This window comes from Mytilus edulis, chromosome 10 (assembly GCF_963676685.1).
Source record: "Mytilus edulis chromosome 10, xbMytEdul2.2, whole genome shotgun sequence".
Taxonomy (NCBI): Eukaryota; Metazoa; Mollusca; class Bivalvia; order Mytilida; family Mytilidae; genus Mytilus; species Mytilus edulis.
This window is the reverse complement of record NC_092353.1, coordinates 551,309-567,065: the sequence shown is the minus strand read 5'-3', so window position 1 is coordinate 567,065 and position 15,757 is coordinate 551,309. Positions and strand designations below refer to the sequence as shown.

The 15,757-nt window shown below is 31.2% G+C and overlaps 1 protein-coding gene across 1 annotated transcript in view; it reads left to right on the top strand.

Annotated features, from left to right (window-relative positions):
* The window catches only part of LOC139493080 (protein CIP2A homolog), a 33,142-nt gene that overhangs the window by 12,043 nt on the left and 5,342 nt on the right, over positions 1-15,757 (top strand). The window contains exons 5-19 of the mRNA XM_071281224.1: positions 2,979-3,073; positions 4,246-4,342; positions 4,719-4,841; positions 5,824-5,969; positions 6,761-6,836; positions 7,008-7,244; positions 8,185-8,341; positions 8,550-8,694; positions 9,912-10,011; positions 11,115-11,233; positions 11,684-11,912; positions 12,292-12,354; positions 13,579-13,689; positions 14,105-14,238; positions 14,927-14,989. Of these exons, the coding sequence (XP_071137325.1) occupies positions 2,979-3,073; positions 4,246-4,342; positions 4,719-4,841; positions 5,824-5,969; positions 6,761-6,836; positions 7,008-7,244; positions 8,185-8,341; positions 8,550-8,694; positions 9,912-10,011; positions 11,115-11,233; positions 11,684-11,912; positions 12,292-12,354; positions 13,579-13,689; positions 14,105-14,238; positions 14,927-14,989 (1,895 nt within the window). The remainder of the gene's footprint in view (positions 1-2,978; positions 3,074-4,245; positions 4,343-4,718; positions 4,842-5,823; positions 5,970-6,760; positions 6,837-7,007; positions 7,245-8,184; positions 8,342-8,549; positions 8,695-9,911; positions 10,012-11,114; positions 11,234-11,683; positions 11,913-12,291; positions 12,355-13,578; positions 13,690-14,104; positions 14,239-14,926; positions 14,990-15,757) is intronic.

The following is a 15,757-nucleotide window of genomic DNA, read 5'->3' as shown; positions in this document are numbered from 1 at the left end:
GGTATAGAGGTCACACGGGTTGAGCATAAATTGTCACAGTTTGCTGATGACACCTCTTTGATTTTGGATGGGAGTGAAAAATCTTTACAAGAATCATTATTAGAATTAGACTGGTTTGCAAAAATATCTGGACTGAATATTAACTTCACAAAAACACAAGTTATTTGGTTTGGGAGCAAAAAATATAGTACAGATACTTTATGCCCTAACAGAAATCTGTCCTGGGGTGAAACTTCGTTTAAATTACTAGGAATCAATTTTGATGTAGATCTTGAAAAAATTGTTAAGATAAATTATTCTGAAAAAATTGTACAGATTAAAAATACTTTAAATCAATGGTCTAAAAGGAATCTAACTGTTATAGGTAGAATAACTGTGATTAAAACTCTAGTCTTGCCTATTGTAAACCATCTCATTATCTCTCTGCCAAATCCTTCAGATGATATTATTAAGAGAATAAATGAACTTATTTATTCATACATATGGAACTCACCTATACATAGAGTTAAGAAGGATATTCTAATCAAAGATTATTTGGAGGGAGGTTTGAAAATGCTTGATTTGAATATGTTCATTACAGCACTTAAATCAACATGGATTAGGAGGCTTTTGCAGAGAGATAGTAAATGGCAAAATATTTTCATGTCAAATATAGATAAAAGAAAGTTGTTTAGTTGTGGTGTTGATTATATTAGACAACTGTATATGACAGTTAACAACCATTTTTGGAAAGATGTACTAAGATCCTGGGAAATGATTATTCAAAAAGAAAGAAATTTTACTTATGATTCATTTTTATCAAATCCACTATGGCTGAATAATAATATTAAGATTGGTCATAAATCAGTAATTTATCAAGAATGGTTCAATAGTGGTATTAGATTTGTAAATGATATAGTTGACGAAAATGGATCGTATATTTCATTCATTTGACCAATTTAAGCAAAAATATAACATTAACACAGATTTTCTTAAATTTTACAGTGTTATTTCGGCAGTGAAAGAGGCATCAAAATCTTTCCCTAAAGGATCTTACAAATTAGTTTGTCCTTTTATACCATCATGTCTACAAATATTTTTAAAACATTGTAAAGGATCAAAAGATATGTATTCTGTACTGACAAGAAATAATGTTATTCCTACTGGACAGCTTAAGTGGGTTAAAATTTTAGGTGAACAGAATCTGAACTGGAAAAAGATTTTCAGACTGCCTTTTGCTGTTACTAAAAATAGTAAATTACAGTGGTTGCAATATAGGATTAACCATTGCATTATTGCCACAAATCAGTATTTAGTTAAAATAAAATTGACTGATGATCCTTTATGTACATTTTGTAAATCAGATAATGAGTCTATAGAACACCTATTTTGGAATTGCAATACTGTACAAGATTTTCTACAGGATGTTGATAACTGGTTCCTTTCCGGTGGAATAAGTCTCCCAATAAATAAATTAAACTTTCTTTTTGGAGACTTATCCAAAATATTTCCCAACAACCCATATAACATGATTTTTCTTTATTTTAAACAATATGTGTATAATTCTAGATGCTTTAAAAAGAATCTCTCATTACAAGCAATTATAATAAAACTGAAAGATATGTATAAATTAGAGAGTATGATAGCTGTAAAAAATAAAAAGATAACTGAATTTGACAATGTATGGAATGTTTTTGAAAAACTGTTATTGAATACCAGCTAATGTCTTTTTTGTTGTTGTTACAATAAATTATGACTACTTAATTATAATCTTTTTTAAAGAAAATATTATTGTCGTGTTATGTACTTGATCAGTGTTGATGGCTGTTACGAAAGAAATATGTCTCGTAAATTTTCAATTTTTGTTCAACATAATTATTTGATATTTAAAATATAGATAGGGATGTAACTGGATAATCCTTTTGTGTTTTGTTTTTGTTTTTTGTGTTTTGTTTTCCTTCGTTATTTATTTATTTATTTATTTTTAATTTTTAATTTTTTTAATTTTTTATTTCTTTATCTTTTCAATAGAAAATGTAAAATATTTCCAATTAAGATTTATTTATAAAAATGACATTGTATTTATCTTATATGTATTATATTGTATGTATGTCATGTATATGTTGTAATTGTTGGAAATAAAAAAATAAAAAGTTAAAAAAGAAAAGTTTTTGAGGGTTTTTTGTCGAGCCTGCAACTATTGTTGCAGAAAGCTTGACATAGGGATGGTGATCCGGTGGCGGTGTTAGCTAACTTCTTAAAAGCTTTATATTTTAGAAAGTGGAAGACCTGGATGCTTCATACTTTGTATAGGGATGCCTCATGTTACTAAGATTCCGTCAGTCACATGTCCAATGTCCTTGACCTCATTTTCATGGTTCAGTGACAACTTGAAAAAAGTTAAGATTTTTTTGTAATGTTAAATTCTCTCTTATTTTAAGTAATGTGATAACTATATTTGGTTTGTGCGTACCTTGCAAGGTCCTCGTGCCCATCAGACAGTTTCCACTTGACCTCGACCTCATTTCATGGATCAGTGAACAAGGTTAAGTTTTGGTGGTCAAGTCCATATCTCAGATACTATACGCAATAGGTCTAGTATATTGGGTGTATGGAAGGACTGTAAGGTGTACATGTCCAACTGGCAGGTGTCATCCGACATTTGTGTTTTGGTCTGTTTTTCTTAAAATATAAGCAATAGGTCAACTATGTTTGTTGTATTGAAGAATTGTTAGCTGAACATGCCTGCCTGGCATGGTTCATCTGACCTTGACCTCATTTTCATGGTTCATTGGTCAATGTTTAGTTTTCTTGATTAATGTTAAGTTTATGTGACAGTTGTAATAAAGCTTGATATTTAGGACTGTCAACATAATATCAATGATTAGTAAAGAAGGCGAGACATTTCAGCACATGCACTCTTGTATTAATACCTTAATATTTCAAATTTCCTGTTCAGTTTTATTGACGGGTTAAAAGGTTTATATCTTATTTTTCAGATATTGAATGTTTTACAGAGGATAACATATGGACACAAGATAAATTTCCAGGACAGTTATGTTGAAGATTTGTTACATTTTGTTTTGAAAAATATGTAAGTAAGGTAGAAAATAGATTTGTAATGGCAAGAAATAAGATCAAATGTACGATCATATACTATAAAATTGAGAATGGAAATGGGGAATGTGTCAAAGATACAACAACCCGACCATAGAACTGACAACAACAGAAGGTCACCAACCAGTCTTCAATGCAGCGAGAAATTCCTGAACCCGGAGGCATCCTTAAGCTGGCCCCTAAACAAATATACCAGTTCAGTGCTAATGAACGCCATACTTAACTCCAAATTGTACACAAGAAACTAAAATTAAAAATAGTACAAGACTAACAAAGGCCAGAAGCTCCTGACTTGGGACAGGCGCAAAAATGTGGCGGTGTTAAACTTGTTTGTGAGATCTCAACCCTCCCCCTATACTTCTAGCCAATGCAGAAAAGTACGCACATTAAAATTGTATATATGTAGGGGCAACAAATTATATGAAAAACTTAGGCGGTCTTTATTTTGACTGATTCTTTAATACTGTAAATATTTTGGCTGAAACTGAAACGGTTGCAGTTAAAAATTTGACAAACAAGTGTCTATTGTTTTGGTTAAATAATTGTTTCTACCTGCATGACATCTTATTTATTGATTATATTTTGATACAATAGAATACTGGTACTTAGATGACTGTCACAAGTATACAAACTTTTTGGTTCTTTTTCATTCTTTTCTTTCTTCTTTAGTAATATCTTTACATTACTGAATTCTTGGTTTTTTTATTGCCTATTTGTACATCTGCCTATTTGTGCCACTAGGATTATTTTTCTATAATTGATTGTGAATTTAAAGAAAGGAATACAAAATGGAGGTAGTGTGTAAAAGGAAGTTCACTACTTACAAAAAAGTAAGAAATAAACAACGAAACAAATATTAAAAATCGAATAATTTCTGAATTCGTTTTATTTCAAGCTACTGAATTTTATTCAAACAAAAATGAATGCTAGAGAAGGTTTTAAGAAAAGTCTTCCTCATGTTTGTTATTAATGGAAGTTTATTTATTTGAGAACAAAATTAATTGTGTCACAGAATTTTAGTACCTGTTTTTAGGTTGTTTTGTATAGAATTCATTGACATTTTATTCAGAACAAACTCATTTACAGTATTTATATAGTTGTATTTTGGGTTTCCAGACATACAAGTATTCCTTTGTTTTTGTTTTCCAGAACTAACCCCATTACAGAATTTACGCTTCCATGTCTCGGATTACTGGTCAATCTTTGTAGAGATAACTTTGCCACACAGTCTTATATTAAAAATATGGTAAGTAGCACTCAATTCATTTCTTATATATATATATATTTCCACTGACTTTTTAAAACATCTAGTTTCAAGATTTATTTTAATATGAAATTCTTCACAGCTTTGAGTAAAATCTGATTAAAAATACAAACATAATGTATGTCAGGTGGTCTTCAACATCAGGATTCTTTAGGATTGTTCTAATCATACTCCAATGTCTTGATCTTTCTATGATAAGTCACCTGAGGTCAATCAGAGGAAAGGAAGTTTGCTGGTGGTAAAATACTTAGAATAGAGGGCCTACCTGTTATAAAATCTAGATCAATTCATTTCCCCAAGAATTGTTTTGTAATTTATACGATATTAAATAATTGTTACTGTGTACTTTCATTTTTAGGAAGGATCAAGGAATTTGTACAAGACATTGATGTCATATTTAGACGATCAGAACTTAACGATGATGATCTTTACATTGTCATGTATATCATATTTATGTTTACACCAAGACATAGGACAAAATGTAAGTATTCTTTAAATGTAGTCTCAGATAATGTGACTGATCACAAGCATCCAAATGTTCATATAAAAGATTTAAATTGCAAATTGATTAACTTCGTCTACCAAGTAAATGTCTTGCTTAATTAATACATAATCTTTTTTTATTAGGACCCAACATACTTTGAAAATCAATATGAAAAAATAGTAAAATTAATTTTCTGACAAGACAATGTTTATTATTATAAAAGAGAAACATATCTCTGGTTTGAAATTGAAATGGTTGTATGTAAGAATAACTTACTTTTATTTGTTTGTTTTGTAGCTGTTTAATCCAAAGAATGTAAAATGGACATTCCAGTTGATGTTTGTTTGTTTGTTTTGTAGCTGTTTAATCCAAAGAATGTAAAGTGGACATTCCAGTTGATGTTTGTTTGTTTGTTTTGTAGCTGTTTAATCCAAAGAATGTAAAGTGGACATTCCAGTTGATGTTTGTTTGTTTGTTTTGTAGCTGTTTAATCCAAAGAATGTAAAGTGGACATTCCAGTTGATGTTTGTTTGTTTGTTTTGTAGCTGTTTAATCCAAAGAATGTAAAGTGGACATTCCAGTTGATGTTTGTTTGTTTGTTTTGTAGCTGTTTAATCCAAAGAATGTAAAGTGGACATTCCAGTTGATGTTTGTTTGTTTGTTTTGTAGCTGTTTAATCCAAAGAATGTAAAGTGGACATTCCAGTTGATGTTTGTTTGTTTGTTTTGTAGCTGTTTAATCCAAAGAATGTAAAGTGGACATTCCAGTTGATGTTTGTTTGTTTGTTTTGTAGCTGTTTAATCCAAAGAATGTAAAGTGGACATTCCAGTTGATGTTTGTTTGTTTGTTTTGTAGCTGTTTAATCCAAAGAATGTAAAGTGGACATTCCAGTTGATGTTTGTTTGTTTGTTTTGTAGCTGTTTAATCCAAAGAATGTAAAGTGGACATTCCAGTTGATGTTTGTTTGTTTGTTTTGTAGCTGTTTAATCCAAAGAATGTAAAGTGGACATTCCAGTTGATGTTTAACATTGTATTAAATGGAGACACAGGGACGACCAGACAGTATGCTGTTGATCTTTTTGCAGATTTACTCAAAAATCAAAATATTCAACAGTCACTTGTAGAGTAAGTACTCCTTACTCATGGATTAACATACTGCAATACAGCAGTCACTTGTAGAGTAAGTACTCCTTACTCATCGATTTACATACTGCAATACAGTCAATTGAGTTTATTGCAAACTTGTACTGTCACATTTATTGCACTTATACTTATGTATTTCTTACTCTGATTAAAAAAATATGCTATTTATTTGTTCTGAGATGAAAAGAGAACAGGTCAGCTATAACTTTCTGGGAAATTATAATCATAAGAGATAAGGAGTACAGTCTGATAGATATAAGAAGATGTGGTATAAGTGCCAATGAGACAACTCTTCATCCAAGCCACAATGTGCAAAAGTAAACCAGTAGGTCAAATTATGGTCTTCACACAGAGCCTTGGCTCACACTGAACAAAAAGCTATAAAGAGCCCCAAAAATGACTGGTGTAAAACCATTCAAACGGGAAAAACCAGCAGTCTATAATCTATATAGGTACCAACCTTCATCTTTACCTGAAACAATAGTGTAACATCACAACATAGAAAGACACACTATTAAATATCAATTGAAACATGTATAAAGCAGCAACTCATGGGTATCAAAAGAGACTGCTGAAGAGATGGTGACGTATTAAAAGCAGTTCCTACATTGCTTGTGGCTTGGACGGCAACAAATTGTTATAGAGTTTTCAATCAGTTGAATTATCTAAATTGCCTGGAGAGAAATAAAAGATAAAAGATTCCAGTGCTAAAAATTTGAAGAAAACACTCCAAATATGTAAATATAATATGAATAATTTTATGATTTCTTCAGATTTGAGAAATTGAGTTCTAGCATAGAAAAGGTGCTTAATTTGGTAGCTACCAGTACTGCAGAGTCAGTGGTAAAGGTAAGATCAATATATATATAAAATAATTAAATCTTTTGAAATCAAAATTGTTTTTTGTTTTTCATTCTAAATACATGAGAAAACTGTTGGAACCTTAGACAATGACTTCTGTAATGTTCTATTTCTATTAAAAGTCAGTTAAAATTAATTAGTTTTTTCGATAAATTTTAGATTTTTGAACTTCTGCTGTCCCTGTCTGCTGTAGAAGGCATTAGACCTATAATATGTCGTTGTATATTATCAACATGTTCTGTACAACAAAGAGATCACTACGCTGAATTAGCCCAGACACCTGTCTCTCAGATCAAAGAACCACTGTTTGCTGTTGTTCACTGGGCATCACAACCAGCCGAGTCACATGATCAGGCGTCATTATATGCTATCGACTTTCTGGCGGAATTTTATGAGGTATGTCTTCTACTGTAAAGCAATTAATTTCCATAAACAATTTATTGTGACTTTCAGAAGTAGACAGTTTATATGTTATTAACACTTATAAGTTACACATGACAGAGACTATTTTATTTATTACTGTTATTTAATTTAGAAGTTATTGTGAATAATGCTACTAGATCAGCATCGCAATAATAAAAACTTGCATTCTAATATCTATTATGTATATCTGTATACAGATTTACCTGAAATCGTAAAGATTGATCTTTCATTAACCCTAACACTGATACCAATCAACATTTGTATTTCTGATCAACAGTGTGCTACTGCAATGCAACTGACATTATCCAGATGCTGGATTTCTGGATTGATTACATATTTGTTATATTTCAAGGACATGTTTTTCAACAAACTATTGGCATTTCCATGTGAACAAACTGTGCCCCTCTTCCTTTGCCCATAATTGTGATACATTAAATACTTTACACATTGCAATGTTTAGTTTTCCTTCCCACTGATATATTAAGGGCTATTCCAGAAAAAAATGTATGGGGGGGTTGGAAGGCACATTATATTAATAATACATGGGTGATGGGTATCAGAGCAACTTTTCACACTATAATGCACTATAATTCTCAATTACAATTGTCTGAGTGGCGGGTGCTGACAAAAACTGCCTTCCAACCCCCCCATACATTTTTTTCTGGAATAGCCCTAAAGCAATCTTTACCCTTCAGTGCTTACAAGCACTTTGATTTTTTTATGAAATTACTTTAATCAGATACAAGTATACAATATTCTCATCATGCAGACTTTGTTTTTTTTATTTGCCATGTAGGTTAAGGTTTTAGTTATAAAATCTGGGAATTGATTTACTGCAACACAAGAATTCACTTCTCCAATCATGAAGACTTTTTTTTACCATTTGCTCTGTATGTTTTTCTTATTTTTATAGGAAATGATTTACTCCAATACAAGGATCCAGTACTCTGCTCATGCAGACCTTGTTTTACCATTGACCTTACAAGCTCTCAGTACAAGGATTGAAGGAGAGAGTCATATAATGAAGAGAATCAGCAGAAAGATCATAAAGGCTTTACAACTGTGTATCGGTACGTATAAGACTTAGACTGTGTATTGGTGCAGGAATTTGTTTTTATCAGACATATAACATGGTTTATTCTTTTTTATAACATACTGGTTACTAAATAAATGATAAGTATTGAAATTTCTGAATGATTATCTGAATTTGAAAAATTTGTTTAATTTTTAAGCATATGCTTTAGTATGTAGGTTTCAGAGATTTTATTTCATTTTTAGTGTTGACAGGAGAAGAGGACATAAAGAGAAAGTTGGTCGGAATGGTGGATATGCAGATGTTTTCTAAGTTACTGGAATTCCAGTTCTCTAACAATAAAGTGGCTTTAAATTCTAGCAAATTTACTCTGGTTACTGATGATTTAAGGTTAGTTCTATATTGCATATATAAAATCAAAATGCTTATAAGCATCAAAGCTTAAAGGTTGAACCCATTTAGCACTTGGGTTTGAATTGTATATATCCATTTTGTAATTGTTTACAATTATGGACAAAGGAAGATAACTCTTATTTAGATATACTTTTCACAGCTGCATCATTGTTAAATTTAGAAAAGGTGAATTTATGAATATATATTTTTAAAACTGGTGATTTTTTTTACTTGGACATTGTTAGAATGAAAAAGGTATTCACCCCAATGCTCTATGTTTATACTTATAATTAAATCTTTAAAAATTGTTTTTATTGGTATAAATATTGATTTTGTTAAGTAAATTAAACTGTTCTAAATATTACATACATATGTTTTATGTTACTACAATATGTTGATACCTATAGTTTCACATTGCACAAGGTCATGTTTTTCTCTGACTTATAATGATGTCTTAGTGTTTTATTGAATATTTTACTATATATTCTGACAGATTATTGCTAGGTTTTTATTAATGCAAATAATGCGACTGGGAGAGTATCACAATAATGAGCTGCATTCTGATATTTGATTGATATATGCAGTTTTTACTTAAATCACAATGTCCATTCTTCCAGAATGTCAATAATAAATGTATGCAATACTTTCTGAATTTACAGTATATAAACATGACCTTTTATCATATATATTCCAGTGATATTGGTGAAAGAGTATATAAACATGACATTTTATCCTATATATTCCAGTGATATTGGTGAAAGAGTATATAAACATGACATTTTATCCTATATATTCCAGTGATATTGGTGAAAGAGTATATAAACATGACATTTTATCCTATATATTCCAGTGATATTGGTGAAAGAGTATATAAACATGACATTTTATCCTATATATTCCAGTGATATTGGTGAAAGAGTATATAAACATGACATTTTATCCTATATATTCCAGTGATATTGGTGAAAGAGTATATAAACATGACATTTTATCCTATATATTCCAGTGATATTGGTGAAAGAGTATATAAACATGACATTTTATCCTATATATTCCAGTGATATTGGTGAAAGAGTATATAAACATGATATTTTATCCTATATATTCCAGTGATATTGGTGAAAGAGTATATAAACATGATATTTTATCCTATATATTCCAGTGATATTGGTGAAAGAGTATATAAACATGATATTTTATCCTATATATTCCAGTGATATTGGTGTAGAAATTGTCATGTATGGTTTGGATTTGATGGCAAAATTAGCAAAAAATCTACCAGAAGTTGATGCTTTGTTTTCATCAAGTTTACAAGTGAGTGAAATCAAAGTGCATTTATAGAATATAGAAATTTGCACATATTAAATCATTGATTCATTACTTAACCCTTTCACCGATTGCTGCCCAGACAGAAGCTACTCTGAGACGATGGCTTCCCTGGCTACTATTGCTCAAGTGGGAGATCTTCATAATAAATGTCAATAAAAACTTGTTTGTAGTTATTTGTGTATTTATTTCATTCACTAACACCATGTTCACAGTTTTATTCATGTTTTGATAATTTTTTCCTCATAAAATATTCAAATTTTCAAATTTTCGGCATTATCTAGGTGAAATTCTCAAAATTCTGCTCTTTGACCCCAAATCGTAATTTTTTAACCCAAAACGGCAAACTTTTGAAAAATTTTATGAGGCTGTACAAATTCCTCACACTGAACGATGTCCATTCCAAGTGTTTTGTTCATAAAACGACATTTTATGTCAAAAAAGTATACTAGTTTGGCTTCAATTCTTCCATATTCTTTCAAAAAAAATGTTCCCTCATTTCAAATTCTCGTAAATTCCGTAAATTTCGTCTGATTTTGACACGGTTTTCAACAAACGGAAGCGCTATGTTTACACTTTCATCCGGGTATTCATCAAAGAAAGATAACTCATGTTTGCACTGTTTTGAGCGGAAAACATAAAAGATGTATTCCGATCCCGGTAAAACGGGACTCGTCGTCAGTTGTCTGAAGCGTGAATCCCGGTAAACCGGGACTCATCGGCGAAAGGGTTAATAGTATATTAATATTTTCTGTAGTTTAAAAAATAGTGGAAATATTATCTGACATCTGGAAATATAAGTGTTAGAAATATGTTTAGTTACATTTATCCTCTACACACATTGTTGTTTATAATCAGTTTTACACATATCTCTTTCAGTATGTTTTTTGTAAAGGGAAATAAACTAATTGGTTTGAAAACACTGATATTTTGAATTAAAAAAAAATATGTATAAATTTTGTATTGGTGTGTCTAACAAGTCACTACACACAGCATTTATATGCCTTTTTTACTATAGTAGAGGGCATTGTGTTTTATAATCTGTGCATCTCTCAGTTTAAAAGTTGATAAGATTTAATTATTTTTTCCAGGACAGTAGAATAGTGCCTTTCCTGTCCGCTGGACTGACAAGTGACAACCGGACAGTAGTACAAGTGACCTTACAGATAATTTGTTTTGCTTCAATGTTTGATGCATTTCCTACAGTTTTGTAAGTTATAATAACCAGGTGGTAACGATGGATATTTGAAAATTCTTAGAATTGAAAAAAAACAAACTTTGGTATATCTCAATAACATGCTTTTAACATATTTATATCTATAAATAATTTGATATTGCATAAATGTCTAATTACCTAGATGTCAACTTTTTTTGGTCTATATATCCTGGAGATAAATACTTTTATAGCCAATTGCATTGAGTGTTTGAGTAAAGGTAATATCTTTGGTTTGCTTGCTTGCTAGCTGAACCTTGAAGTCATAATAAGGTAATGTATACTACCCTCCTTTTAATGTAGCCTAGTTCTACAGACCTACCCTAACCTAATAATGACTTCACAGTTCAGCTAGCAGGAAATCTAACCAAAGATATTACCTCTACCTTCACACTCAATGCATTAGACTGTAACAGTTTGAGAGAATAATTGTATTGTATTTTTCAGACTTGGTGATGCTTTGGCTGCTAGTAATTGTAAGAGGAAGGAAGAGTTAATGAAAAGGGAGACAATTCAATCACCTGTTCAGTATCACATGCCAGTTTTACAGAGTTATGAGAACAAGGAAAACATAAACCATGACGCCAGTAGGATATCTATACAGGATGCTACGAGACTGGCTGACCAGGATGCTTCAGTTCAATCTCTTATTGACAGGATGCAGTCAGGCTTTGAGGTATTTAACAAGTTATAATAGTATAATGCTTATAAGATATACTTATATAAGAATTCTTTATTATAATTGGTTACAAGTGCTCTGATTGTTATGTTGGTTGGGGCTTGAATATATTTTATGTTAGCATACAACAAACTATCATTATCTACAATAAATGGTTTACACAGAAAAAATTTAAAAAAATAGTTTTAAAAGATTATTTGGCAGAGTTCATTGAAGTTTAAATTAGACCAATTCTCTTGCATATTATAGAGAAAAAGAAAACTAAGATAGTTATGTTTGCAAATGATAACTATCGCCAGAGACGGAATATGATGTAGATGTTAATAACAATTTATTAGTTCATGTTTATTTACAACATATTCTATTTTATTTTGAGTTGAAGGGAGCTAACTCCTCTGAGATTATAGACCTGTATGAACACAAGATACAGTCTCTGCAGGTTAGTATGAATAAAAATAAGGAGATGTGGTATGAATGCCAATGAGACAACAACTTGAACTAGCCACCAAAATTCATACGAAATGGATGCAAGCAGTTGTAGCAACCATACATGATTATACATGAATATCTTTCAAGAACACTTTAAAACAAAATTACAAGGCATGCAAGTAGCCAATGCCCATCATAAGAACCAATGATAAAAATCAGCTGATATGGGATTGACTCTTCTAATCGGCACCATGCACATGCAAAATAAAAAATAAAAAAATAGAAATGATAAGAATATTCCCTGTGTCTGCAAGACTCCAAGACTAAATATAGACCAACAATTTAACAGTTTCAGTGTACAGATATCATAAACAGTTAAAGAAAGGCAATTGTGTAATTCTTTAATATATGTATTGACATGTTAAAGGATCATGATGCAAATAATGGACTGGTTATTATATCCCTGCTTTTAACGCTATTAAAAAAAAAGGGTGGTATACTGTTTTACCTCTGTCAGTCCGTCCGTCAGTCTGTCCGTCCCATGAATATTTTTCGTCACATTTTTCTCAGGAACTACACTACCAGGATTTCTAAATTTGGATTTAGAGCTTATATATGTCAGCTATACAGTGTGATGCGTTTTCAGATTCATCACTCAACAACTTCCTGTTTACCGAACACTTGTATCATTTTACACCTGATAGCCAAGTTGATCATTTTCGTCACATTTTTCTATGGAACTACACTAAAAGGATTTCTAATATTTGGTTTCAGGCTTGATATAAGTCTGCTATACCCTGTGATGCGTTTACAGATTCATCACTAGACAACTTCCTGTTTACCGATCACTTGTATCATTTTACACCTTATAGCCAAGTTGAAAATTATCGTCACATTTTTCTCAGGAACTGTACTAAGAGGATTTCCAAAATTTGATTTCAGGCTTGATATAAGTCCACTATATCGTGTAATGCTTTTTCAGATTCATCACTCAACAACTTCCTGTTTACCAAACACTTGCATATTTTTACACTATTAATATCATCAGTGAGCAGTAGCTCACAGTTTCACTTGTTTTTACTATTTATATAAATCCTTTCATATGATGTTATGTAGAATGCCAAATGATCCATTGGTCAGGGTCAGCTTTTAGTCTGTCTCACACAATGACTGATTAATTTAATGGTTTAAGTTGATGAATTTGTAGTAAAGCTGTGAATTTTTTTTTGTGTAGACAAAAGAGGAACAACTTCAAGACTTGCTGGAAGCCAAGAGTTTAGCTCTCACACAGGCTGATAGATTAATAGCTCAGCATAGGTCCAGAAAAGCTGCTTATGAGGCGGAGGCAAGTTCAGTCTTTTTCCCTCTTTTAAGTGAAGCTTAGTTTGAAGCAGAATTAAGTTGGTTAAACCTTTTTTATGTTGATTAATGGATCATTGTTCAATTAACTCTCTCTTTCTCACACAGGCTCATTGATTACTCAATATGTAAGGAAAGCTTAATATGAAGCTAAAATAAAATTGAGGATGGAAATGGGGAATGTGTCAAAGAGCAGAAAACAGCCAATGCCACCAGTAGCTCTTCAACACAGATGAATTTATAGTCTGGTCAAACCTTTTTCACATGTTGATTTTATGGTCAGGGCTCAGCTAAGAGAGGGTGATCTATTAATAGATCAACAGTTCAGTGAAAGCTGTTTATGAAGCTAAGATATCAATGAATTTCAGTGCATAATTTAATGGTACTTTTATTTATTTTAGGCTGCTAAAATGAGACGATTACTTCACTCCTCTGAGATCAACAGTGAGAAATGTAAAGAGGAAATTAATGAGATCAAATTAAAGAAGGAACATCTACAAAACTCACTGGAGAGCATGATGGAGGAAAAATCTCAGTTAGTTCGCTTATTGATGTTCTTAGTATTGCTGGGAAAAGTGGGAAATAAGTGTTAAAACTTCTTTATAATGAAAACTGTATTCTCTAATTTTTTGTGCTGTTTTCACTTTTCTCCATTGGACTGAGAAAAAATATTTCTCCACACTAGTAAAAATTTCTGTTCTCGGCCAATGATTGGCCGAAATATAATTTTGACATATTTTTTTGGGGTTTCTTCTGAATTTCCTGTTGTGATGTCATAAAAAAAGGTGTCAATGACCGATGAAATCACATACAACGAACGCAACTTTCTTTACTCCACCACTTTAACTTGTGTATTAAGATATTTCTCCACTCTCAATATTTAAATTTTACTTATTTAAAAAGCTTAACAAGCCTCACACATATAATAACAAAATTTAATACTGTCTCCAGTGGAGAAATATCGTCAGACACTTGTTACAGTGGTGGAATTGATATTTCCATGTGCCACTCCTGTAATTAGACTGAGATTTTAGATTGTCCTTGGATCTCTCTCTACAATAGAAATTGTGTCCAAACAAATATTTACACTTTGGACCAAAATCACTTACCTTAAGTTTTGCTGACTCTATTTAAATGTTTAACAGGTGTTGGTACAAAGAAAATGAGATAAAAAAAATATGTCACAACAGGTAAATAATTCACTATGATATATTTGTTTACAGGTTAGAACAAGTAGCAGAGGAACATCAACAATTAACAGCAGCTTATACAGAACTGTCAGAAAAGTAAGTTGTTCAAGTCAATTAATAGCAGCTTACACAGAACTATCAGAAAAGTAAGTTGTTAAAGTCAATTAATAGCAGCTTACACAGAACTATCAGAAAAGTAAGTTGTTCAAGTCAATTGATAGCAGCTTATACAGAACTATCAGAAAAGTAAGTTGTTAAAGTCAATTAATAGCAGCTTACACAGAACTATCAGAAAAGTAAGTTGTTCAAGTCAATTGATAGCAGCTTATACAGAACTATCAGAAAAGTAAGTTGTTCAAGTCAATTAACAGAACTGTCAGAAAAGTAAGTTGTTCAAGTCAATTAAAAGCAGCTTACACAGAACTCTCAGAAAAGTAAGTTGTTCAAGTCAATTGATAGCAGCTTATACAAAACTATCAGAAAAGTAAGTTGTTCAAGTCAATTAACAGAACTGTCAGAAAAGTAAGTTGTTCAAGTCAATTAACAGCAGCTTATACAGAACTCTCAGAAAAGTAAGTTGTTCAAGTCAATTAACAGCAGCTTATACAGAAATATCAGAAAAGTAAGTTGTTCAAGTCAATTAACAGCAGCTTATACAGAAATATCAGAAAAGTAAGTTGTTCAAGTCAATTAATAGCAGCTTACACAGAACTATCAGAAAAGTAAGTTGTTTGAGTCAATTAACAGCAGCTTATACAGAACTGTCAGAAAAGTAAGTTGTACAATTCAATAAGTAATATTAGCTTTCTTCTTAGACACGGAAAGGGAAAATGAAAACAGAATTAGTTTGTAAAGTTGTTTGTT